Below are 25,491 nucleotides of genomic sequence, written 5' to 3' on the forward strand. Positions count from 1 at the left end.
GAGACGGCGCCCAGAGAGCACGAACAGTGTGAACCCCGCACCGGAGACGAGGCGGTGCTGGGCACAGCGGCCCCGGGGAGGGCCCGTGCGCACGCTCCCTGAAGGACGGAACGGTGGACCTGACTTCGCACCACGCCCAGCTTCCCCGGCTGCAGTGCAGACCATCTGAAAGAGCAGCGCGGGGAAGGCCGTGAGCGGCCACAGAACAAAACACGCTCTGGTGCCCCCGTGATCACACAAGGGGTCCATAGCCCGTGGGCCACGCACACACGGCGGCGTGGGAAAACCACAGAGGGCGCCTCAGACTCTGGCGAATCGGCTCTCAGGACGACCGTCCATTCGGCTGAGGGAGTGAGTTGTATCCCTCACCTCGAACCATACACTAAGCACGAGTTCCATAAGGGTTACAGAATTAAGTGCTTTTTATAAGACGTACGGTAAAAGCCGCACGGGATACGTGGACGAGGGCCACTCACTGCCCAGGATGCCCAGGATGCCCAGGGCATGGCGACTCCCCTGCCCAGACCTCGGTGGAGGGCTTTTAAGTGTTTCTTCAAATGCCGGCTAGCGAACACACTGTGTACGTCTCGTCTCACGTGTACCATCTAGGGACCAGCCCTTCCCTGGGGCACCCCGTGCTCGCCACAAGCGGAGGGCTCTGTCTCGTTTCTGGTGATGACGACCCAGCGTCCACAGGGACGCTGGAGCCTCGTCTGTTGGGCGAGGGTCACACAGGGCCCCTGCAGATGCCACACATCGAGGGGCGGTGGGGAGAAGCTACCAGGGCCCGGGGCGCGCTGAGCATGCCCACCACGTGACCCGGTCTCACCCCCCAGACGTCCCGGGAGCCTTCCCCATCGCTCCGAAGGGGTGGGAGGCGTGCCCAGTCACCAGGGAGCCCGCCATTCACCGCCGTACCGTGGGGAAGCCGAGGTCTGGCGGGAGGGCAGGCAACGCGCCCAGGAAGGACTTCTGGGCTGACTCTGGGTGAGTCTGTCCTCTGCCCCGCCTTCACTCATCTGTTTGCTGTTTCACCCTGGCCCTGCCACCACAGCAGACTCCAAGCTACAGTGCTCCCCCCTCAGGAGCAGGCTGTGGCCCGGGCGGGAGAGCGCCCGTCACAGGGGCCGTGCAGGGCTGCAGGGCCTCAGGTCACCCGGTCAGGGCCACCCCCCTGGACTCCGGGGGAGTCACAGAGCCCAGTAACGAGCAGACTAAGGAAAGGGCCGGTGACGCCTGGCGGACCAAGCACCCGACGGGGAGAGCAAGGACGTGCTCTCAGAGACAGCAGCCACACCGCACACGCGGGCACGATGGCCGTCTGGACAGGCCCCACAGAGGTCCCAGGGAGGGAGGAGGCGGCTCACCACATGCGGACAGCCCTCGCCGCAGTCACCCCCCGCACCGTGCCGCTCAGTCAGGCGGGCAGAGCCGAGCCCGGGGCCACTGCTGTCTGTACCTCCGTAACCCTGACAACCCTGTTCCCTCCCCACAGCGCAGCCGTGAACGGTGCGAGTCTGTCTTGGGACCCTGGGTCGCACCCATGTGACTCTGGGCAAATTACACGACCTCCACGGTCCTCAGTTTCCTCCCCTGTAAATGGGACAACGTACCACCGAGGGAGACTCACGAAACGTGATGATATTTTATCTCCACCGAGCTGCCGTCCTGAAAACGAGACCTGCTTCCTACGACGTGGGAGACCAGCTGGACAAATGGCACCTGTGCCTGTCAGCCCGGTCACCCGCCCCCTCCTCGGGTCTACGAGGTGCACTTTGGGAAGCCTCGGTTTGAGGTGCTCTCTTAAACACGCTGTCGTGGTCAAGCAGCCCAAGACCCACTGAGGGGTGCCTGGGTGGCTCAGTCGGTTAAGCGGCCGACTTCGGCTCAGGTCACGATCTTGAGGTTCGTGAGTTCGAGCGTCGCGTCGGGCTCTGTGCCGACAGCTCAGAGCCTGGAGCCTGTTTTGGATTCTGTGTCTCCCTCTCTCTGGCCCTCCCCCGTTCATGCTCTGTCTCTCTCTGTCTCAAAAATAAAATAAACGTTAAAAAAAATAAAAAAATAAAAAAAAAATAAAGACCCACTGAAAAGCAGCCTGGGAATTCCAGCTCTCACACAGGACCCAGGACAGAGGCGGGTGGCACTCAACAGCCGCAGCAATAAAGCATCTGAGAGCAGCACCTGGGTGACTCGGGAGCCTGAGCGTCCGACTCTTGACTTCAGCTCAGGTTATGATCCCAGGGTCGTGGGATCGGGCCCCGTGCTGGGCTCCTCACTGAGCACGGGCCCTGCTTAGGATCCTCTCTCTCTCTGTCTCTCTGTGTCTCTCTCTCTTTCTCTCCCCACCGCCCCCCCCCCCACCACTTGTACTCTTGTTCAAAAAAATAAATAAATAAAATTTGAAAAGTAAGTGCCTGAGAGAGGTGAGAGCCCTTGTCAGGTGAAAGCAGGTCTGTTTTCAGATGCCACTTACTTGATGCATTTAATCCACTCGTCCTTCTCCTCGGGCGTCGGGGCTGAGATGCGGTAGACCGTGTGGTTCCCTTCCACCACCCGCCCATCGGCCTCGGTCTTACAGGCCTTGATTACTTGGTCTTTGTTGTCGGGGATGTAGAGCTCGAAGCAGTTCTGAGAATCAGAAAAGAGAGGGACAGAGCGACAAAGATCTGAGAGAGCTGCCCACCGACACAGAAACGTTACTTTACTCCTCAAAAGACTGTCCTGACCTCCGTAAAATATAGGCAATGCGGATTTCCCTACGGGGAAGAGGAGCCTAGAGGTGGAAATCTGCAGAACGTAGGCTGCACGTCAATGAGGCTGATAGCGAAGGTACCAGCCAGATACACACACGTCTGTCCCAACAAACCGAAAGCAGGGAGAGCCGGACATCACAGGGATGCGGTTTAGCCCCCGCCCCCGCCCCCAGCCGCGTCGCCGGACTCCCAAGGAGAGGGATCTGTAAGGTACCCGAAGGGCCTCCCACGAGTGGCCCCATCATGAGCGCCTGCCACTGCCTTTCAAGCAGGGACAATTCCATCCCTCGTGTGACACTCAACAGGTGACACTAAGCCACACGGACAGAACGAAGAGGTCACTTACTGCCTCATCTTTGGTTTGAACACGGAAGATAGTCTTAAAGGCAGGCCACGTTAGAGGAACGACGCTACTTTTCAGTTCTAAGTGGATCTTTGCAATTTCAGTCCTTGTCAGAGACCCGCTACACCCGTCCCTTTTGTCCCCCTGGCCCCCGAATACTCACTGGTTTTTTGGAGTCTTCCACCTCCCGGATACTCAGATTCTCTAACGGGATGATTCCCCGGGGCTCCTTATCCTGCAGGACAGAGACATGAAGTCCTTACTTCTGGCGTCACAAGCACGAGCACGCATCCTACCGCATTCCTCACCCACAACTCCGCGGCTCCTCTGCTCCTCCCCCGTGGCCTCGAGCTCACAGATCTGCTCTAGGGCCCACACCCTACGTTCTAGAATCAGAAAAGGGTCAGGAATGTACGGGTATGGGGACCCCTGTAACCAGAGGCCTCTGCAAGGAGAACGCCCGGGGGAGGCTCCTGAAAGACTGAATGTGGCAAGAGCCCACGGGAGGCCCACAAGCGGGGAGCATGCTGGCCGCTCCCACTCAGGAGACCACCCCGCTTCTCTGCCTGGCCCCCCGCCTCATCCCATCAGCCTGTGTTCCAGTGTCGGCAACCCCGGGAAGCCCTGGTCTCACTCCAGGTGCCCTGCTCGGTGCCCCAGATGCCAGGGGCCGAGCTGTGTGTATAGACTCACCCCCCGCCCCATGTTCCCCCTCGCCAGACTGCACCATCTTCAAAGAGAAACCGCCTTCCTGACAACCCCACGGACATCTAAAAATGCACCTAAACTCCTGTCCGGAACAGAGCTACAACACCCCTGGCCTGCCCTCGGCCCCAGTGGCCCCCTCCAGCACTTCCCCTCTTGGCAAAGGCCCCTACACACACACACACACACACACACACACACACACACACACACACACACACTCCTCTCTCTCTCTCTCTCTCTCTCTCTCTCTCTCTCTCTCTCTCTCTCCCCGCCTGCCAGACATCTGATGTCAACCTTCACACCTCCCTCTCCTGGATATGCAGCCAACCGACAGCCAAAGACTTCATTCCAAGTTCAACAGTGTAGCTGGGCACCAAGCTCCTGCGGCAAATGTCCCTGAGACTCTGTGCACTCTCGGTTTGCAGATCCAGGTTCCTTTTCTTTTCCAGGGCGTGACCCCACATAACACAGGGTGTCCTTGCACATGCAGATGCCAGGAGTCCGGTACCGGGATCACCTTTCTCTGTCCTCCAGAACTGGCTACCTTCTCTCGAACTGGTTTAATACTTGTTTTTTTCCAGATACTAGCTCCCTGACTGTCTCAACCGTTCCCCTACGATAGGGATTTTATTCTCGGCTGATCTGTTCTCCTTAAAGTTTTAGCTTGTTAACACGTACGTTACAAGCCTGCGATTACACAGCTATATTCTAAGTACATCACCGCGATTCTCATTTGTTTTCCGGTCTGAACCTGGGGCGGGTCGGACAGTTTGTGTTCCGGCCCCTTCCACGGTCTCACGAGAGCACGGTGAGGCCGCCTCAGACACCTGCCGAGCTGCAGCCCTCCTTGGGGACTGCGAACGTCCAGCATCAGCTTGGGGTAGATATAATGCTTGTGGACGCACACTCCCCGTGGACAGTTTTCCCAACTGAGTTTACAAGCCCAGAGCGTCTTCCCTGAAGCTGCAGAGTGAGGCCCATCTTCTCACTCTTCCCACGTCACCACTCCCTCCCCAGCATCAGACTTTACTGCTGGCCAATCACAAGAGGGACACAGTTCTACTGGGTTTGCTGCTCTCAGACTCAGGGCAATGGGGAGGCAGCGGGGGCTTCACAGAGATGCCTCCGCCCCTGCTGGTGAGCCGAAGGGGTCGTCCCTCTTCCCGTCCCCGCCCCCCCCCCCCCCCCCCCGCTGCTACTGGATCCCGTCGCTGTTCTAGGTGATTCTGCGCGGAAGTTCTGCCCACCACGCTAACTGTGAGGCCCCCTCAGCGTCTGCAGAAACCTCCCTGCCTTCCGACGGCCTGATGCAGCGCTGGCACCGAGTGCAGGACTCCATGATGCCGCCGGTCAGCACCCCGAAGGACACAGGGTTCGAGAATCTCACTGCACCGCCACGGACACTGAGCCAGTGCTCGGGCGTATCGTGTTCGCGTGCCTGTACGCGTTTCATTCTGACCCGGAGAACAATGAAAAAATCCAAACACGACTTTTAAGATGTCCTCAGTCTTGAGATCGTTGAGGAAAAAGGCAAAATCTGGGCTGGGCGGGGGATGGGAGGGGACAGAGAGGAAGGTACCACGCTGTTCTGAGTGGTACTTTGGGGGCGAAACAGGCAGAAAATGACTGTCGTAAGTGGTTCCCTCTCGGAACGAGTGCCTGAATCACAGGCTGATACACACTCGCCGCGTGAGAAGTTACACCCGTATGGCGTCCACGCTGAGGAAATGCCACCAAAGAAAGCCACCTGGCAGCGTGGCCAGGAACGTGCCGGGGCCGCGGCTCCTCCTAAGCTGTGCACCCGGGACTTTCATTTTCCATTTAAGTAACGCTTGTTCCGCATTTGCTACAAAAGACACTTCCTCGTCCTCACTGCCGCAGGAGGGTCAGAACAGACACCGGCTGTCCCCAACTCAGCCGCCCTGATTCATCCAAGGCACGGGTCCCACCAGAGACGTGAGAGAGGATCGAGTTGCATGTGGGGAGCTGGGCTGGGCCCCAGCCGACCCGCCAGGCTTTCAGGGGGCTGCATCAGAGGGAGCCTCAGAAAAGGTCTTATCTCGTAATCTTCATTCTCACAGGCTCTTATCACAAGAGACTTGGGGTGCGTGGGTGGTTCAGTCAGCCGGGCGTCCGACTTCGGCTCAGGTCACGATCTCACAGTCTGGGAGTTCGAGCCCCGTGTCGGGCTCTGTGCTGACGGCTCAGGGAAGCTGCTTCGGATTCTGTGTCTCCCTCTCTCTCTGCCCCCTCCTCCCCCCCCCCACGCTCTGTCTGTCTCTCAAAAATAAATAAACGTTAAAAAAATTTTTTAAAAACTTACATGTAACACGTATTTACAGTTATTATTCCGTTCCCGCTGAAAACCAACAAAACTCGCCCGCTTCAAGAAAACTTCAGTTTAAAACTGCAGGTGGTTTCCAGCCCCCCCCACCATCTCATTTCACTTTCTCCCCTCCTAGGCCTTTCACCCCTGGACTGCCTCTCCACAAACCAGAACATCTGCATTCTCCACAACGCCATTTCCTTCACCTCCCTTTCCAGGAGGCCACAGACTCTTCCTTGGCACCTGACCCAAGTTCACTCTTTCGGACCCGGCCCCGAACCCCATTTCTAACGCCGTCTGTCCTGTCAGGCTGCCGCCTGCCCCTCCGGGCTTCTCCTGCCCCGATCCCGGCGGGGGGACGTGGGCTCCGAGCCACACCACCTTCACCGAGACGCCCAAAGCATCTTCGGGGCCCCCGGCTCTGGGGTCCGTCCTGGCTCCCCCTCTTCGCCTCGGGTCCCCTCGCGCCCCCTCCTCACGGCCGCCTCCAACCGCATCGGACTAGAGCGGCAGCGGCCACGGAGGCCGGGCCCACCCCTGGTCCCACAGCCGACGGGCAGACGCTCACCGTTGTGTATTCAAAGTAGTAAAGGCAGTTGTCGGTCAGAATAAACCAGCGCCTTTTCCAAGTCTTGACCCTGCCACCTGCAGAGCAAAAAGAGACGCGTGTCCGACAGGAGGCCGGCAGGCCGGAGCGGGCTCCGTGACGCACGAAACTCTCCCCTCGAAGAGCGTGAGGGAGGAGGAAGCGGGGGCAGGCACCAGGGGAACATGGAGGCCATGGCAAAATTTACATCCGTGACAAGACACAGAGCCAGAACAGAAGCGCCTTTCACAGAGTGAAAGTCCGTGGGAGCAAGCACAGCAAGCAGGTCGGGCGGCCCCCGGAGATGAGCTCGGGATGGTGGGATGAGAGCATGGCTTCGGGGAGGGATGCCCAGGCGAGGAGGACACGCAGGGCGAGCCTGACTGGGCCGGAGACGCGCCAGCAGAAGCCCACCGGCGTGGCGGGGACGGGCCCACAGAAGAGAAAGGGGGGAGAGGGGCAGCCCCGGCCCGAGCTACACTGCCAGGTCACCCGGCCCGGGGCACACGTGGACGGGCTCCGCGGGAGGGGGCGGGAGGGAAGAAAGGGGGACTCAGACGTGTTAACCCCTTCGGGGGCAAATCTACAGGTTTCAGACTCCCGTGGTTTCGCCCTCTACCCCACCTTCCTGATTCGAGTGAGCTTCTACTCTGGCTTCCCAGCTTCTGAGGGCCAGTGTCCTACCAATGGAACCTCCCCAGAGTCCTGGACCAGCCCAGGCGCAAAAAGTGCTCAAGGACCTCCCCAGCCCGGGCTCCCCACCTGGAGCTCCGGACACGACGGGCTGGAGGAGGGGCCGCGGGCCAGACGGGCGCTAAGAGCAGCGGCCGCGAGCGCCCAGGGGCCCCTTCACCCTCCGCGAGGTCTGAGTGAGACCGCAACACGGGGGCCGCGATCCTACGCGGAGGGGGACACTCGGGAGCGAGGCTCAGCCGCGAGCGGTTTCAGTGAAGCCACGTGTGCGCCCCTCGCGGCCGTGAGCCGAGCCCGTCCCAACCCCGCCCGCGTCGGGCAAGGGGCGGCTTTCTGGACGCGAAGCCCACAGGAGTTAGGCCAAGGCCTTCTCGTGCCGTGACACGCGTGCCGTTTTGGAAGCACTTCCTGCTGCCCCAGCAGCACGTGCTCTTGTGGAGACTCTGCCTACAGAGAACATCGCTCCCCCGCGCCTCGCAAAGGCCTCTGGGGTGCAGAGCTCTCCTGCCCCTCGCCAGAGGCGGCTGAGAGCAGCGTGCCTGTAAGGCTGTGCCGCCAGGTGCGAGGATGCTTCCCGACGGGGCGTGAGCACCGCCCGTCGTGTGACGGGAACGACGCGCCCAGCGCTGGTCCCGGCATCAAGCGGGACCGTGGGGCTTTCCGAACCCTCTTCCGGCTCTGTGTGGGGGCCTGAACCCCGGGGAGGTTAAGGGACCCATCGCAAGGGGCCACGGTTCTAAGCGGCACAGACCCAGCTTACGAAGGGCTCTGCCATCAGCACGCGCACGCAGTCCACCCGCCGGGGGCCCTGTGCCAGCGCCAAGCGAGGACGGACCCCCTGCGGCCGTTTGCCAGTTGAGGTGAGCCTGTGCCTCCGGTCCCTAAGGCCCTAGGGCATGAACCAGGAGAAAAACCACAGGTGGAAATAGGACATGCATGTGGAAAATGGGAAAGGCTGGGCAGCATCGAAACAAACGAGGATGGCAAAGAAAACAAGGAATATATTTAGAACTGGAGCCGATATGTTATAAAAAGGAAGCCCCCTCCCCCACTCGAGGGCCTGAGAAATCGGCTCTTCTGCCTCGTGGGCCGTCACCCCCACGCAGGGCTCTGTACACGGGACACCTCGACCATGCTGACTCCCATGCGCTCCCCCCACAGGACCACCCAGGGGCACTCGGGGCTTCGGAGGGCATGGAGGAGGGGTCAGATGCGGAAAGCAAGAAGGTGGAAGGAAATCTAGGAGGAAAAGCGAAGCCGGGAAGATTCCCTCCCTGATTATGAAAGCTTGATTTCCCCTGACAATCTGCTGCGTTACAGAGACCTCTGCCGTGAGGGATCATGGAGGTCGCTGGGGGACATTTCCATGTTGAAAGAAACAGACATGAAACAAGCAGACAGACCAATGCGCGCACCTAGGACAGTCCCTGTGGAACTCACAGGACCCCTCCCACCCCCGTCACGGCCAGGCGCCCTCTTCCCTAGAGCTGACAACCCCCCAGAAGGTTCTAACGAATGTCACTGTCGGGGCTGTTCATTCTACGTGCAGCTCTCTGCTCGAGTAACGCTGGAGCACACACTTGAGGGGCTCCTCCTCTAGGAAAAACACACTCCCCAAATCAGCAAATGGAGAAGAGATACCAACATGACTAAAGGGCCAATTTTGGGTTTTGAACAACAGTCATTGAAAAAGAGGAGGGAGAAAAACAGACCGTGAAATACGGAGCCGAGGGCGTAAGGCGGTCCCCTCATCCCCAGGACTTCTGGGAGGGGCTTCTGGGTTTTGTCTTTTTTTTTCCAAGTTGGCATCACTTTGAGTTTAGGAGATGCCGTTTCCCTGTTTCACGCAAAGGCAAATGTCCCGAGCTGTGTCATTCACTTCCTGTCCCGGTGTGCCTTCTGCTCAGGACATACCAGAAGCACATGCGGCACTGGGAAGGCAAACCTCCCTCCCCTTCCTCCTCTTCTCCGCCCGAGAAATTACCGTAATTCGCAGGTGCCAATTTGAATGCAACGCACACAGGATTCGCCTGGCCAGTCATTCCAAGGCAAAATCCAGTGAATTCTCCCTCTGCTTTTAGAAACCCACCCTTCGGAGGTTTTCCTGCATTACCGCCGTCAGTAAAGTTTCCGTTATTCCACGGCCTGGTACCTAGCTGTCTGATGCACCGTGTACTCGTCCTGAAAGGGACACCGTGAACCCCTGATCCTGACCAGTTCCCTAGGGACTGTACAGTAAGTTAGAAGCAGCATTAACACTACCACCAGCGATTAAAAAACAAAATGACCGAAAGGGACAAAATAAGAAAACGCTGCGGCAAATAGAGTGGCCTTGGCAGAGCGAGCGAGCAGGTCGGGGGGGGGGGGGGGGGCGGTTACATACCTCCTGGAGTTTGGGGCAAGGAAAAGGAGAGCCAAAATCATGGAAACATACAAATGAGGGAGAAAAGAAAATTAAAACAAAGAAATTAAACCCGACTCCTTAACCTTTAAGTGCAACGTATTAGTCATTCACGTCTGCCTGGGGGAGTCAAAATCGAAAATCCCTAGCGGGACACCCGCCACTGCCTGGCGCGTGAAGGGGGCAGCCGGTTCGAACCGCCACACGCCAGCCGGGGAAGGCAGTGTCCGCGGCGCCACCGAAAACCGGGCCCCCAAAATGCTACAGGTCGGTCCTCACAAAGCTAACGTTTATCAGCACATCCAGAGTCTAGGGCTGAGAGAGTCTGACGACTACTCCGGGGAAAGTTTACTGTCTCTCTTCAGATGCCGACCACTTTGTGAAGCGTGTGCAAGAACGCGCACACACGTTCCCATGAATACATACGTACATGTGTGTGCACACGACAACACGCGTTCTTACGGCTATCTGCAAACACAGACACACACACACACCGCTGCAGGCGGCCGGAGGCCCTGCCTTCCGCAGCCTGTGAGCACACGGGGGTGAGTCTAAGTGGCCACAACGAAAACACGATGCGAACGGTCGGTTCCTGGTTCGGAGGAGGTTTAGAAAAGGTAATTCGAGGACCTGAAAACAAGTCCCACATTCCGTTCATGTTTTTTCCTTTTAAAAATACAGGATGCCTCATGAATTTACATGCCATCCTGGTGCAAGAGCCAAGATCTTCTCTGCACTGTTCTAATTTTAGCACCTGGGCTGTCAAAGCTACCACTCAGCATTAGCACCGAAACAAATTTCACTGGAGGGGAAGTAAATCCAAGCTGGGGTGTATTTTCCCATTTCCAGCGGGTTTCCTCGTAGCTCGACCCGCCGGGCAGTCAAGACACAGAGCGGGACGGCGGTCTCTGGGGTGAGCGACTTTAGAGCCTTATCTTCAAAGGTTCTACTGGCTTTTGAACACAGGAGAAATGCTGACTCACTCGAGAGATGGTCAAGCCTCTGACCAGTGCTTTGAGGAGGATTTATAAATTAAGTCATTAGACCGAAACACAAGGACTTGGGACATGCTTTTTAAAGGAAATAGAAATCCTACCGCCGCCTGAACTAGTCAGAAATGAAAGATTCCGTTTCAGCGGCTCCCAGAGGTGTCAGAGCAAGAGAGAAACAGCTTCTGACTTCACCGGGACTAGCGGCTGAAACGGCAGAGGGGGATCATTCTAGCAAACGCCTCCTGACGATGAGGGAACCGTGCGTCAAAAGGCGGAGGCACAAGAAAACAGGAACGTACGTGTTCTCTCAGGGCCAAAACACCGCTGTGACTATGTCCAGGGGCTCTCCCCGTGTTCTGGAACAATTAACGAAATAGTCACGTGGGGGCACGAATGTCACGAAAACCCTACTGCTTCTCCTTTTGGTTACTCTGTCACCTGCACACGAGGCAGGACCACAGACCTCAGCCACATGGCCTCACTTCTGGCAGAGGGAAGATGAATACTTTTTTTCGTTCTTTTTGGGAATGGGAAAAAAAAAAAAACCATTAGGGGGGCTGATTTGGCTGGAGAGGAGGCGGGGGCGGGGGGACCACTGCCCGAGAAGGAGGAAGACCGCTGTGGGTGGCGCTGCAGCCAAGGGCTCAGGTTTGCCATGCACACTGCCTGTGGGAGCCGGATGCAGGGGGAGGTGATGATGCGCTGGGGGGGGGGAGGGGGAGGCGGGAGCACCAGATACGCTTGGTGTGACGGCAAGAAAAGAGACGGACGCCGCTGGCCACCCTCCCGGGGACTGAGAGGGCGGAGAGAGGAAGAGGGCCAGGTCCTCTGGGAAATGCCTCGCGACAAAACCCGGTCGATCACCTCCGGAGTCAAACCGTGGAGCGCGCGCCCACGGGAGCCGTGTTCACGCAGAGTGAGTCTGTCCCCAGCGGTATCTACATATCCCACGGGGGCACTGCGCTGACCGTGCGTTCGCTTCCCTTCTGGAGGCAGAGCTTGCTGGGAGAGCACGAGTTCACAGCAACTCGTTCGCACTCTCCATAGCGCCTCCTGTCACCAACCCCCACCACCCCACAGCGCACGTGTGTGTGTGTGTGTGCGTGCGTGCGCGCGCACATGCGTGCGGCCGTCCTAAGACTCCGCGTCGGGAGTCCTGACCCAGAGTGCGTCACTTACCGAGTTTCAACAGCCAGCCTTCTCGGTCTGGATTGAAGAAAGTGTGGGTGAGGTCATTCCCGTCGTCTTCTGGGATTTTAAAGGGTTCGTTTTTTATGCTCTCATACAGATTCTGGGATAAAAGAGGACACTGCATGTCTCTGGTTCTAGAAGGATCTTCCCCCTCCCCTTTCTCTTCATTCATGCAATAAGCACGTGTTACGGGCCACACGTCTGTTAGGCACCAAGAACAGCAGAGCGTGACCAGTGCTGCCTTCAGGCGCCTCCCAGGGACAAAATAAATAAGGTGCCTAGTGGATAATTAAGAAAGAAAGGAAAGTAGCCGGACTTGCACTCGCGCTTTGACATTCAGACTCCTAAACCACTGCCCTGTCCCCCAGCGAGCCCCCCGGCCGGCCACACTGCCCACGCCTTCAGGGAATTCACACACTTAAGCGACAGGCCTTTCTCCTGTCCCCGTCCCCGTCTCCCGGTCAGAGCGCGCTCACCCGGAGCAGCTCCTCGGGCAGATCTCCTCCGTCGTTGATGCCGCGATTCATGGCGATGAACCTCTCCACGGTGGGCTTGTCTTTGACGTTGGGGTTGTGCAGGCTGGTGTTCAACATGATGATGGCAAACGAGAGGACATAACAAGTGTCTAAAGAGAAAAGCAAACAAACGATCAGAAACATCCCACCTGAGGGAACAAGAAATACCCAACGAGATCAAGAACACAAGACGTGCTGTCGCAAGAACGAGACCGATCCTCACGCCCGGACGCCCTCTAACTGAAAGTTACATACCACTAACCAAAGAGGGCGGGACACAAAACGGCGCGGCGACTGTTCAGGCCTTAAAGGGGATTATTGTTCAGATCGCTAAAGGAGAGCGGGTCCTCCGCAGACAACCCGAAAAACAGCACAACGTAGAAGAAAGAAAACACAGAACACCTATGATGCCACCACCCGGTAACAACTTATTTCCTCCATCCCACGAACGAACGGACGTGCCCACCGGCAGCACGTGGCCAACGTACCTCAGGACGCACCCTCCTGACGGAACTGGAATCAGAACAGACACGCTGTTTTGAATCCTGCCATCTTGCTAACCTTTAGCATTCTCTCGGGGCAATAAAACCCCTTTTTGTACACATAATTTTTTTTAATTCTTTTTTTCACACCGAAGCAGAGCGGACACACAGCGTTCCAGTAGTTTCGGGCGCACGGCACACTGCACGTTACTCCCGCCTGTCACCACAGCGGGATCACGGTGGTATTGACTGGAGTTCCTATGCTGCGCTTTTCGAACTTCTAGTTACAAGATAAGCCAGCCCCGGACATGAAGAACGCGATTTTTAGTGGTTGCAGCACGTGGCCTCGCTCACAGACACTACGACGTAGATTCCCACCCCCTCGTCCCTCCTCCCTGGACTTTTGGATCCTTCCCAACTTCTCGCCATCGTAGCCAACGTCTAAGTCCATGTTCCCGGCGTGAACCTTTTGTTTTGGGAACGGCCCAGAGCCGAGGAAGGATCTCGTGCAAAATGGCGGTCAGCACCGGGGAGCGGGACTGCCCTACCTGTGGACTGGAACACGCCGTTATTGCACCGGCAGTATCGCTGGGCGAACGCCTCCATCATGCGGTCGATCTTCTGGGCCTCTCCCGGCAGCCGGAAGCTCCACAGGAACTGCCTGAGTGGCGAGGACGGGCTGTGTCACTGGGCGGGGCCCGGGGAGACCCCCGCCTTCCGCAGGTACGGCTGTTAACACTCCCCGTGGATTTGAATCCCAAGGGACGGAGGGAACCCTGCTGGCTGCTAGCTTCTGAAGGGCGGCAACTACTGACTTCCTACCCTAAGACGGGGGATCAAAGGGTTTTCCAAGCGGAAAATTAGAAAAAAATTCACGGGCCGCCTGGGTGGCTCAGTCGCGTAAGCGTCCCGACTCCGGCTCCGGTCACGATCTCACAGCTCGTGGGTTCGAGCCCCGCGCTGGGCTCTGTGCTGACAGCTCAGAGCCTGGAATCTGCTTCCGATTCTGTGTCTCCCTCTCTCTGTGCCCCTCCCACCTTCTGGGGCGCCCTCCTCAAACTCACTCACCGTAACGCTTGGACAAGGTTAAGGTCAGTGAACTCATGTAACTCCACAAACGCGTGAAGAACCTGGATATTAAACTCGTCTCTATCAAGAGAAACAAAAGATGCGGGGGGGTGGGGGGGGTGGGGAGTGGAAGTCAGGCACCGACTCTGAGAATCAGGCCGTCCCCAGCCAGGCAGTGTTCCATGCTGAGTGCCACGGTCCCGCGGGCTCCGCACACACGGCAAGGAAGGAGCCACGTCCCTCTGTCCCCACGCCTCCGCGACGCCAGCCACTATTCCCCAGAAGAACCCTCTCCGTGCCAGTGTGGCTACCGCTGCCGTAGGACAAGAGTCTCTTCAAGGGCTCAGAGCCTCCCGGAACTCCTGACCTACCCACTCTGCCACAGGTGTCTCTCCAGGCCTTACCTCTCCCCCAGGTAGTCACCAATGGCTGTCTTGTTGAGGCCTTCCCCTTTGTACAAGAACTGGGCGAGGTCCTCGCAAGCGTTCTTCAGCAGGTCGTTCTCTATCAAGAACTGGATCCCCTAGAAAAGGCAGCACAGACGCCAACGACGCTCACCCAGGAAACATCCAGAAAGGAGGCGGAAGGGCAGACAAGAGCGGGTGTGGGCACTCTGGACACACGGGAAGTGTCTAATAAGTACGCGGCGGCTGACACACGGGGTCGGGGGAGCCCAGCTGAGGAGCCACGGCTTAGCGCGGACCACGTGACGCGTGCTCTACAGAAGGGCAGGGAGCTGGGACGGGCGCCGCGGAACTCTACCGAGTGCCGCAGAGACCCCGTCGTAGAGCCCGAGGGCTCCGGCAGCACCTTACCTTTTTAGGGTCCATGTTAAACTTCTTCCTGCCCATGGCCACCTGCTTGTTCCTCTGCATGTTCTTCCTGAAAAACAACCAGCCATGTTGGTGCGCCAGGCGGTCGGGAAGTTCTGAGTGACCGCCATCGTCCCCACCTGCATCCGTCTGCCGGCTCACGGGGATTTCTGAAAACCCTACCCAGGGAAGCACGGGCCTACGTAGGTCTCAGCGTGGCAGGTCGGCTGGAATCGTGACCCTGACGCCACGTTCATTTGCTCCTTCTACCCCACCCGTTTCCTTTTTTTTTAACGTGACTTTTAAAGAAACTTTATTAAGGTCGCATGTACACATCATACGATAAACCCAACTTAACTGTACATTCGAACGACTTCTCGTAAGCTCACGGGGCGGTGCAACCATCACCATAACCAGCCGTAGAGCATTTTCACCACCAGCAAGGGTGCTGTGTGAGCTCATCGTGCGTTACCTCCCTCCGCCCGTCCCTTTGCCCACGGGACAAAGGCCCGTGGCCTGCAGCCGCCTCCCGTTGGCACCGTGTGACGTCAGAGCGCAGGAGGCACTCCCACACACGCCTTTTTCTGCGCACGCGTTCATCTCCCTCGAATGAACAGCGGGGCGCTGACCTGCCGGCCACGGCACGGGCGTCAGCCTCACGTTACAAGAAAGTGCCACGCCGTCTCCCCACGGCCACATGACTCTATCCCCAGCGCTCACCGACACCAGGGACCCCCGGCCCACTCTCATCTGGGCCGTCTTCTCGTTACTGATTAGCACGTGTTCCACATACACATTCTAGAGGCAAATCCTATTTCAGACACGCGTATTGCAAATGTTTCTCCTGGTCTGTGGCTTACCTATTCCTTTCTTTTCACAGCATCTTTAACAGCACAAGCTTTAAATTTTGACGAACCCTAATTTATCCGCTGCTTTAAAGCTACAAATTTTTGTAATGGCAAGTAAGAAGGTTATAATCCCAAAGTGACAACACGGGGCCTGAAAGTGATGAGCTGGCCACTTTCTGCAGAACGTGGGTTACACTAATCTCTAATGGCACCTCCCACACCCGCTTAAAATAACAAAATCAGATGGTCTTAGGAAGCCAGACAGGGGACTTAGGCTTAGAAAAATACAGACGTGTAGTGAGTTAGAAACAGCCCCGTTATCGCATTAAGTACTTAGAAAACGGTCTGGGAACCCCATTCAAAATTAAACTCTGGAGTCACTGACGCTTCACGTGGTTAACCTGCAAACGCTCCTTGTGTGGCGCTATAATGTCCTGTCTACGCGCTCTCCTCCTTGGAAATGGTGCGGGCAGCGTTAAGCTTTTCCTTGGCACAAAGGGAAAACAGAAACTCTAAAATGCCAACACCACGGACAACGAGGGAAGAAACGGCAGTGACCACAGTCATTTAAGGGCTATTTCAGGCTTTGGGGGCCTTCGGGGTTCTCTGGCTCCACCCCTGCACCCTGCAATGATGTGGAAAGCCCCCATGGGCAGAGCCCCCGCACTGAAGGACCCCAGGGGGTGCGTGTGCTTACTGGGGACCGAGGACAGAAAGTGCACTTTCTCCGTCCGTGTGCCGCAAGCAGGGGCTGGACAGACTCACCTTTCTTCTGTGGACCCCAGGGTTTCGATTTCATTAGCCACGTCTGCTATCTCATCCTTCAGCCTCTACAAAACAGACAGCCCGGAATTACCAGGAGGGCCTGGCGTATCTCCTAGAACTCCCCCAACCAAAACAAGAGCAAATAAACCAAAACGAAATAAAGACAAACCAGGGAAAAAAAAAAAAAAAAAAAAAAAAAACACCTTAACGTGGAAACAGACAGTGGGAAGTTCATCTATTCGACAAATATTTATGGCGCTCCTGCCAGGAAGGAAGCGTTCCAGGGAACCAAAGGTGAGCAAGACGGCCCCTGACCTCGAGGGGCTTACGGTCTAGGACAGAACTTCTAGCCGTGTGCACTGTGCAAAACACAGCCTTCCCACTGAGACACGGCAGCCCCGAGACAGCCTCTCGGAGCCCAGCAGGTGTCGGGAGACTCGGGAAGAGCTGCCCAAACGCCCAGGCTGCGGGGCCGGGGGTGCTTGGCCCGGGCCGACACTGCCGCCAAGCGGCCGGCAGGGGGATCGTCCGTCCCACGCTCTGGCCTTTGCAAGGCAGGCAAGCAGACCCTCGAACTGGACGGGCTGGCTGGACGGGCGCGGTGAAGGGGGCTCTGAGTGAACGTCTGCTCAGACTTCCCGGCATTTATCAGTGAAACAGGAATCCGAGAATTTGCGCAGATGATCAAAGATACTGAAACCGACACCGTGAGCAAGTCTTTCCTCTCCATACTGGGCAGCTCTGGGGTCACAGGGTGTGTCCCCTCCCCGCCCTCCCCTCTACCGAGCTCCCTGCCCCGAGGGCTAAAAGAGCCCAGCCAATGGCTTCTATGACTTACCTCTTTTTTTTTTTTTTTTTTTTTTTTTTTTTTTAACGTTTATTTTTGAGACAGAGAGAGACAGAGCATGAGCAGGGGAGGGTCAGAGAGAGAGGGAGACACAGAATCTGAAACGGGATCCAGGCTCTGAGCCGTCAGCACAGAGCCCGACGCGGGGCTCGAACTCACGGACCGTGAGATCATGACCTGAGCTGAAGTCGGCCGCTTAACCGACTGAGCCACCCAGGCGCCCCTATGACTTACTTCTACAAAGTGTGGCGGTTACACCAAGGAGCTTGGAAACACTCTGGTGAAGCAGCCATGGCTGCCTAGGCGTCTCCTAGGGACCTGCAGCCACGCTAAGTCCCGGGTGAGCAGGACCTCATTCAACCCTCACGGCAACCTATCGACCGCATCTTCGTTGTCAAGTTCAAAGAGCCCGGATCCTTGTGTCTGAGTCACTCCTCCGGAAAGAGGCAGCGCCAGAACCAGACGCGGGTCCGGGCCTGACCTGAGGTCGGTGTTCCCAGCACCTGAGCCTCACCCACACCCCACGCGGCAGCGCGGGCTCCACTTGGGGGTCACCTAGGACGGCGGACCGGCCGGGCGGGGCCTTCCCAACCCCTCGAAGAGTCTACTTTGTCATGGGCGGAGCCAAAGTGACAGTCAGCAACGAGGCTCGGCCCCGGGCCGGTGTGGGGGGGGGGTCAACTCCCGACACCTGGTGAGGAGGCTCTGGGAAGGACACCTGTCACACCGCACGTGTCACTGCTGGCACCGCCTACCTGAATGTCAGCCAGCAGCTCCTGCTTTCTCCGCCGGATGTTCTCCAGCTCCTGACGCTCCTCTGCTGTCAGGTCACTGGGAACTACAAGAAAGGAGGGAAATGTTACTAAGAAAGCTTTGTCACCAAAAATAAACAGACTCCAGAGACCACAAAAGGACAAGGACACCACGGCAGCAGCGAGAAGCCCGTTTTGGAAACGGGGACAGCTCTGGCTCCCGTTCGTTCGTTCACCGGCTTCACCAAAGGAAGAGAGCAGCCCGATGAGAGAGCCGCTCTGCTCCACGAGCACTTGCCATGGAAACGAGAGGGAAAAGGCGGCCTGAGGTCAGATGAGGTTGGCCAGGGATGAAAGGACTGTCAGCCGAGGCCTGGCCATCTTCAGCCCTTACAGCGGGGGCACGTCAGGCCCCGGTGAGCCAGCCTCTCGAGGCCTCGGCCGCCTCGCCGGGCCCACCCCGAACCCTGAACCGCTTTTGTGACACCCTTAAGTGGGGGGGGGGGGGGGGGCAGCGGCTGCGAAACCACGTGAACGCTTCGGTGCCATTGCTGGAGGGGGAGGGGACGGATTACACACGTACAGAGGAAAAAAATCTAGATGGATGTACCCCCCACGGAGGGCTTAACTCTGAGGACTGGGTCACGGAGACTTTTCTCGCTGCTTTATGCCCTTCCGGTTGAGTATGGTGTTTTTAGACTTATTTGGAGAGAGAAAAGGAGAGAGAGAATCCCAAGCAGGCTCTGTGCTGCCAGCGCAGGGACCAATGTGGGGCTCGATCCCAAGAACCGTGAGATCAGGACCCGGGATGAAACCAACAGTCAGAGGCGCCACCGACTGAGCCACCCAGGCGCTCAGTTTTGAGTATGTTTCAATAAGCTCTCATCCTGAGAACAAAGTACCGAATCCACAGGCACAGTTCTCCCCACGAAGCACCCCTTCCTCTGAGCCCGCCTCTCCTCGCCCGTAAGCACAGGGACGCGGGACGGAAGCCCGCAGGTGACCCTTCTGAAGGTGCTGCGGAAAGCCACACGGTCCGTGGGGAAAACGGGCACTGGCAGCGGGAAAACCTGGGCTCAGATCCCGGCGCCAGCCCACCACATGCCAATTAGGGTCGCTTTACACAAGTCACGTGGCCTGTTCGGGCCACACGCTGTCACCAGCAAAGCAGGCGCACACCCTCACCCGCTTCATCGGGCCGCCGCACGCACGGAGTCCAACAGAGAGAGTGCCTCGCGCCCCGCCTGGCGTTTAGTGGGAGCTGGAAGGTGGCGGCTTCTGCTTCCTTTGGGACAAGAGTGAAAGGCCCCCCTGTGGCCTGACGCAGGCGCCAGCGCTCGGATGCCTGCACACTCACGCAGGCGCCGAAACGCGTCAGAGCCACACCACGTGGTACAGGAGCCACGGGCCACACGCGGCTACGAAGCACCTGAGATGTGACTGGACCAGTCTGAGATGGACGATGGGCATAGACTTTACACAGAGAGGGAAAGATCTCTCTGATAACGGCTGATGTCGATTACACACTGAACTCGTAACTTGACAAATAAAAGATGATTCTAAGTGGCTCTCACGTGGGCTACTAGAAAGTAACGCTGCATACGCAGCTCATATTACGTTTCTTTTTGTGTTTAGTGTTCATTTATTTATTTTGACAGAGAGAAAGAGAGCAGGAGTGAGTCAAGCATAAGCCGGGAAGGGGCAGAAAGAGAGGGAGAGAGAGACTCCCCAGCAGGCTCCGCACAGTCAGCGCGACCGTGACCTGAGCCAAAACCGAGAGTCGGAGCTTAACCGACCGAGCCCCCCAAGTGCCCCTACGGCGTATATGTTTCTCCCGGACAGCACGCAGCTGGAAGAGCAGCCCTGCTTGAAAGCGTAGGACCCACGACTCTCTTTCGAACTGTGACACCGAAACTTTACGGCACGCAGGGGCCAGTTCCCTTCCCCAAACGTTTCATGAAAATCACGGAAGACAACACAAGAGGGTAGAAGCAGCACACACAACAACGATACCCACAGCACAGGTAACTTAGCTCCATTAGGTAAGCTGGCTTTTCGTTTTTCTACCCAGCTTTCCCCCACCCTTGTCCAGCAGTGCCCAAATTTTAAACTTCCCCAAGACGCACTGAAAAATGCACTTGCCATCACGACCCGATCTTCTCCACACACGACGGTATCAAAACCATGCCTTCCCCATGCGAAGCCCACTGACGCCATCATTTTACCCTTCGTTTTCTTAACGGTGGCCGTGAGGTCACAGCAGAACTAATGCACGGGGTCCCACTAACGCTAGAGGCTGCAGGATTCCGGCGGACCCCCGAAACCCAGGCTGGGTCACCCTCCAGGAGTGGCCTCGCTGTGTCCCTGAGAGCCCCGAGGGAGTGCTCCCCTGTGAGTCACAGATCAGCTCTAGTCAGAGCCAACCCTACTTTGAGAGACCACACAAAAGGCGAAACACAGATCCTCCCTTCTAGAGAAAAGCAGGCTTTAAAGGAGTTCATGCTAACGTTTCTGGATTTCACAGAGCAGATTTCCTAATCCACGAGGACCGGAAGGTCCCTTTAAGAAACAATTTCCGGAGGTCCTGGAACACAAACATTCGTTCTAACATAACAGGTTTTGAAAATTTGAGGCAACAGTTCATTTTTAATAGCCGTTCCATGGGGGAGAATCATCAGGCTTTGACTTTGAAGCCAGAGACGGCTTAATCAGATCCGCGAGTCCCTGCCCAGGCGGAGGCAAGACTAAGTCCTCAGAATGAGGCTGACGAAAACCAGAACCATCGTGTAGAAAATTTATATCTCAAGAGCGCTGTGCGCCCCGAGAAACCACTTTTTCTCGTTCCACATGGAAACTCTCTGTGGCTGCTCTGTTTCCAGAACCTCAGCACCCAGCCGTTCTGGGTGAACGCTCACACACGACCGTTTCTCTAGAAGGCCACCGTCTAGTTTCTGTGCTCTAAATTCAGAATGTGCTGCTGGCCCTCCCCCTTCCGAGGTACTATTTTAGAAACAGTAAAGGCATTTTTACAAAGCTATAAACCTACAACATCAAAGACTACGGGGAGAGGGGCCACTGGCAGAAGAGATTTCAACAAACTTCTGGGACAGAGCAAGCAGAGTGCCGACCCCTTCTGGAAGACCTACTCCACGTGCCCACCACTGCCACGTCCACAGCACCCCCCGCACACCGAAGATCTTGCACACGTATCCGCCCGAGGCAAAACAGGAGAACTGGGCCAGCAGCTAGGCTGGGGGACCCGGGTGCTGTCCTACAGCAAAGTAGGGCCGCGCCCAGCCGGCCTGAAGCAGACCCCCCCCCCCCCACCGCTGCACACGAGGCCCACCCCGCACGCGGAGCTCCCATCGAACTGCCCCGTGTCTTTCCTGCACCCACGGAGGCAGCGGAGCCCACGGCCCGAACAAGAAACAGCAAAAGCCCACCCTGGAGCGGAACAAAAGAAAACTTGAAAAGAACAGAAAACCCTGAAAGAGGGACAACGAAAGAACACACTCCTAGAAAATAAACGTATTTTTGTCCCCTCGCCAGAATAGGATTACAAGATAAAGGTGAGGTACTCCCGCAGAAGAAAGAGTCAAAGCACTTGAGAACAGCAGCAGAAACAGACTCCGTGTCCTGAGGTCTTTACAAATCCCACAGAGAAACATACGTTGTAAACGTTCAGAAGTTGGAAAACAAATTCAAGAATTGGAGGATTAAAGAGGATCCTAGAACCTCCGTGAGCAGGAAGGGAAAGGAGGGCGTGGCTGGTTCGTGCTGGACCCTGGGAGACGGGAAGGGCTTTCAAGGGTCCACACGGGAACCACTTTGACCCTGGAATTCTCAGTCAGCTGGGAGGGCAAAATAGAATCATTTCAGACACAGGAGGACTCCACGTTTGTCCCCCCGTGCTCCCTCAGGAGGAGGAAAACGTGTTCACAAGGATGGGGCTCCCTCGGGAGCACACACCCCCACACGCATGGACAGAATGACCGGATCAGAACAGGAGACCGATGACGGGCTGTGAGAGCTGCACCCCAGAGAAGCAATGGGAAGGCAAGGGAGGGGTCCTGGGCCTTCCCTCCACAGCACCAGGACGATCACTGGAAACAGAGAAAACGACACCGAAGGGGAATCACGAGGCAGCCACGGCTGGCGGCAGGCAGCGGAAGGTAAGGGGAGTCCACTGGACCTGGGCGCTGGGACCGGCTCCCGAGGGGGGAGCCCAGCAGAGCACACGCGGGCTCCGGGCCGAGCCGCAGGAACATCCTCGCGACGGTGCGGTGTATCCGCCGTCACCTTGCGGAGCCGGCCTGCACACACAGCACAAAGGCTAATGGAAATCACGCGGTACCTGCAGCGAAGGCCGGGGGAGGGGCGAACAGAAAGGCAAGGAGGGCGCCAGGCACCTGCTTACAAAAAGCAGCGACAGACCTACAAAGTCGGGAACAAGAAAATGACGTCAGAAACGTGTGAATGGAAGTTCCAAAGGTGAAAATAAAGGAACCAACAAATGGGACAGGGGGAGAGGGAAGAGGAAGAGGACACACGGTGAGAGAGGTCAAGAGACCATCTCTGACGCTGATAAAACAGTCAGCGGGATGAGAGTATTAATATGCATGTGGCAGCACCTACCGGTCGCTGAGAGCCAGAAAAAGTTAATTACTAGCGGCTGCTTCTGGGGAATGGGTCTGGGAAGAGAGAGGGGGGCCAAGGGCTCCTGAATACTCGCTTAAAAAAAAAAAAATACACGTAGGTGCTACTGCATTTGTAAGATGAAAAAAACGTCAATCTACGTTACCAGGAAAGACGGGCCTTCCATGTCCTGGTGGTCACAAGGAAGCAGCTTCTGGCTAATTTGCAGTGAGAATGAACAAGACGTTTGTTCACAGGTACTCCGATGCCGTCTCCTGACATTAACCACAGGCTCTCTAAGCCCCCCTGCATCCCACACTCAGCCACCTTAAATCACAACACTGCTTCCCTTCTGGTTCAGCAAATCTTCCGAGAACTTTTCTTTCTAAAGGAGGGCAGCTTTAGATCTCATCATTCTCGTGCAGTTGTTCCCGAGGCAAGGAAAACCCCAGCACTTAAGAAAACGGACCACCTGCACTTAGCCTCTCATCAAGGTCACACGCCCCGTTCAGTACAAGCCTTCAACCCCCACGTTGCCCACGAGGAAAACAGATGCCACGGGGAAAATGCTTCGTGTCACTTAACAGCAAGAAGAATAGAAACCGTGGCTGGGGAGCCCAAGGGGTGAGTGACCCAGCCCACCCCACCCCCGCCCCCGGGTCCGGCAGACCGCTTGCTGGGCTGGAAAGGAAGACACAGCCACATGCACCCCGAAGAGCATGTATCCACGCCGTGGCTTTCCCTCGAAGCCATGAGGGTTAAACTGTAAAAGATCGGCTGATGGGCCAGATGGCACAGCAACAAACAACTCCTCCCTCCCCCGACTGCCACGTGCTGCAGCCACGCTTCTGTGCCAGGAAGGCGGCTGAGCCCCCCTTCTCTTGAAAAGAAGGGCAACCAGGGAGGCAGCGGCCTGAGCACAAAAGGCGGGGAGCAGAGCGCCCGGGGGTGTGGGGGCCTCGGGAATGATTCCCGCAAAGGTTAATTGACAAGGTGTCCCCCTTACAGCAGGGGGACCGGTCCAGGATGGGCCCTCCCCAGTCCCTCACAGGGTTCCAACTGAACCAAGGGGATTAAAGTGCCCACAACAACAAGGGGCCATTGTGCTCAGCTGTGAACAGAAAAGCCACACAAGGGAAGCTTCCATCTATTTCTTTATTTCAATGTTGCTCTGCAGATTTTACCAGCAGGCAGAGCCCCTGAGCTGAAATGCGCTCCAACCAGCCAACACAAAGGAGGACTGTCTTAAAGGGACAGCTCCCATCGATACGCACATGGCGCAGCCACTGCTCCCCGCTCCGCAGCCGCGGCCGCGAGCAGGTGCCCGCCATCCGCCATGAAGTTCGACAGAAAAGGCAGCTCTTCAGGCGGCAGCCCCTGCTCGGCAGGAGTGCCGGCAGCCGCCCACCCAAGTGGAGGACCCTGTCCTACATCCCCGGGGCGCTAAAGATGTGCTTCCACAGGCCCTCCGGCTACGCCAGCTCCCTCTGCCCGCCCGTAGAGCACAGCACTTGTCTTCTTTCTCCAATCCTAATCTTCACCCATCTTATACACAGCCCCTGCCTTTCGGTGGCTCAGAAGGGTCCAAATTTAAACCAGCACAGCAGGGAAATGTTTTAAGCAAAGCCAAGAGTCTAGAAAGGCGCTTCCCTTCTCCCCAAGTGTGGAGAAGGTAAACAGACAGGAGAAAACACCCTGGTCCAACCCGCCCCCACCCCGCCCCCAAGCCAGGGGAGCGCTACGTTGTGTCCGGACACAACCCCGCCCTCCAGAGAGCACCGGCACCGGAGGAACCCCAGCTAACCGAAGCCAAACCCTTTACCGACCTGTACGTTTTATGAAACACAAAAACCACACAGCCTCAGAAACCTACGTAAGCCCCACCTAAAGCAGCAGCAGCAGCAAAGTGAAGCATCAAGCTTCCTTACACCCTCTGGAAGCTGCTGCCAGCTCTAGAGAGAACACAGCTATTTACTAACAGCTTTGGGGTTCACGAGTGCCAATCCGGGGAACTGTCCGTGGGAGGAAGGCAGATTCTCTCCCCGCCACAGACCCAAGGCCAGAGGGCCGGTGCTCACAGCCCCCACACCTGTGCAGACCGTCCCAGCTGGACGCTTCGCGCGGCCCCACCCGACGGGGGTGAGTCACCCGGTCTCCCCGGAAATCCCCGAGACTCGCAGTGTGAAGAGTTCAAAAGACGAGAAAGAACTCAGGCATCGGAGATGGACGTGTAGCCAACTTTCACAAAACTCTCAATGCCCAGCTGACACGAGAAACCCCTGGGATCAGATCTAAGACGGGGAGAACACAAGCCAAAATGGCAGCACGACCCAGGGACCGGGCACCACGCGGAGATACGGACCACAGACAGCTGTAATGGTGAAGGGACTTCACTGAGAGCCTCAACTTTACAGATAGGCCTCAGGACGGGGATCAGAGGGCAAGGGGCGGGGCGGGGGGGGGCGGAGACGGACGGAGCACACGGACGTGACTGAAGCCGGGAACCCGTGGGCACCCGCGAGCCAACAGCACACGTGATCACGTCACACCTTCACAGGAAGTCTGCCAACTTGAGAACACCGAGGGCTTTCCGCCCTGCAAGTCGAAACCACGGCAATCCTTTGTAAAAGCGAACACTGCATTGTCGCCTCCAAAAGCAAGGGAGTTCTGACACCTGCCCCAACGTGGATGGACCTTGAGGGCAGCACGCTCGGTGAGGTCAGCCAGTCGTGAAAGGCCGCGTGCTGGAGGATCCCACTTCTGTGAGGTCCCTA

The 25,491-nt window shown here is 57.2% G+C and overlaps 1 protein-coding gene and 1 non-coding gene across 4 annotated transcripts in view; both read right to left on the minus strand.

Moving 5' to 3' along the window:
- The window catches only part of CYTH1 (cytohesin 1), an 81,442-nt gene that overhangs the window by 5,043 nt on the left and 50,908 nt on the right, over positions 1 to 25,491 (minus strand). For all 3 annotated transcript variants that reach the window (XM_053211739.1, XM_015080066.3, XM_053211740.1), the window contains exons 2-12: positions 18,086 to 18,168; positions 16,484 to 16,548; positions 14,874 to 14,940; positions 14,463 to 14,581; positions 14,059 to 14,139; positions 13,539 to 13,651; positions 12,470 to 12,618; positions 11,982 to 12,093; positions 6,699 to 6,775; positions 3,260 to 3,331; positions 2,474 to 2,628 (exon numbers count right to left, since the gene is read on the minus strand). In XM_053211739.1, the coding sequence (XP_053067714.1) occupies positions 2,474 to 2,628; positions 3,260 to 3,331; positions 6,699 to 6,775; positions 11,982 to 12,093; positions 12,470 to 12,618; positions 13,539 to 13,651; positions 14,059 to 14,139; positions 14,463 to 14,581; positions 14,874 to 14,940; positions 16,484 to 16,548; positions 18,086 to 18,168 (1,093 nt within the window). The remainder of the gene's footprint in view (positions 1 to 2,473; positions 2,629 to 3,259; positions 3,332 to 6,698; positions 6,776 to 11,981; positions 12,094 to 12,469; positions 12,619 to 13,538; positions 13,652 to 14,058; positions 14,140 to 14,462; positions 14,582 to 14,873; positions 14,941 to 16,483; positions 16,549 to 18,085; positions 18,169 to 25,491) is intronic.
- Positions 10,482 to 10,583, minus strand: LOC113597064 (U6 spliceosomal RNA). Its single transcript, XR_003417916.1, has one exon. It is a non-coding gene; the product is annotated as a U6 spliceosomal RNA (small nuclear RNA).

Source organism: Acinonyx jubatus, chromosome E1, assembly GCF_027475565.1.
Source record: "Acinonyx jubatus isolate Ajub_Pintada_27869175 chromosome E1, VMU_Ajub_asm_v1.0, whole genome shotgun sequence".
NCBI lineage: Eukaryota > Metazoa > Chordata > Mammalia > Carnivora > Felidae > Acinonyx > Acinonyx jubatus.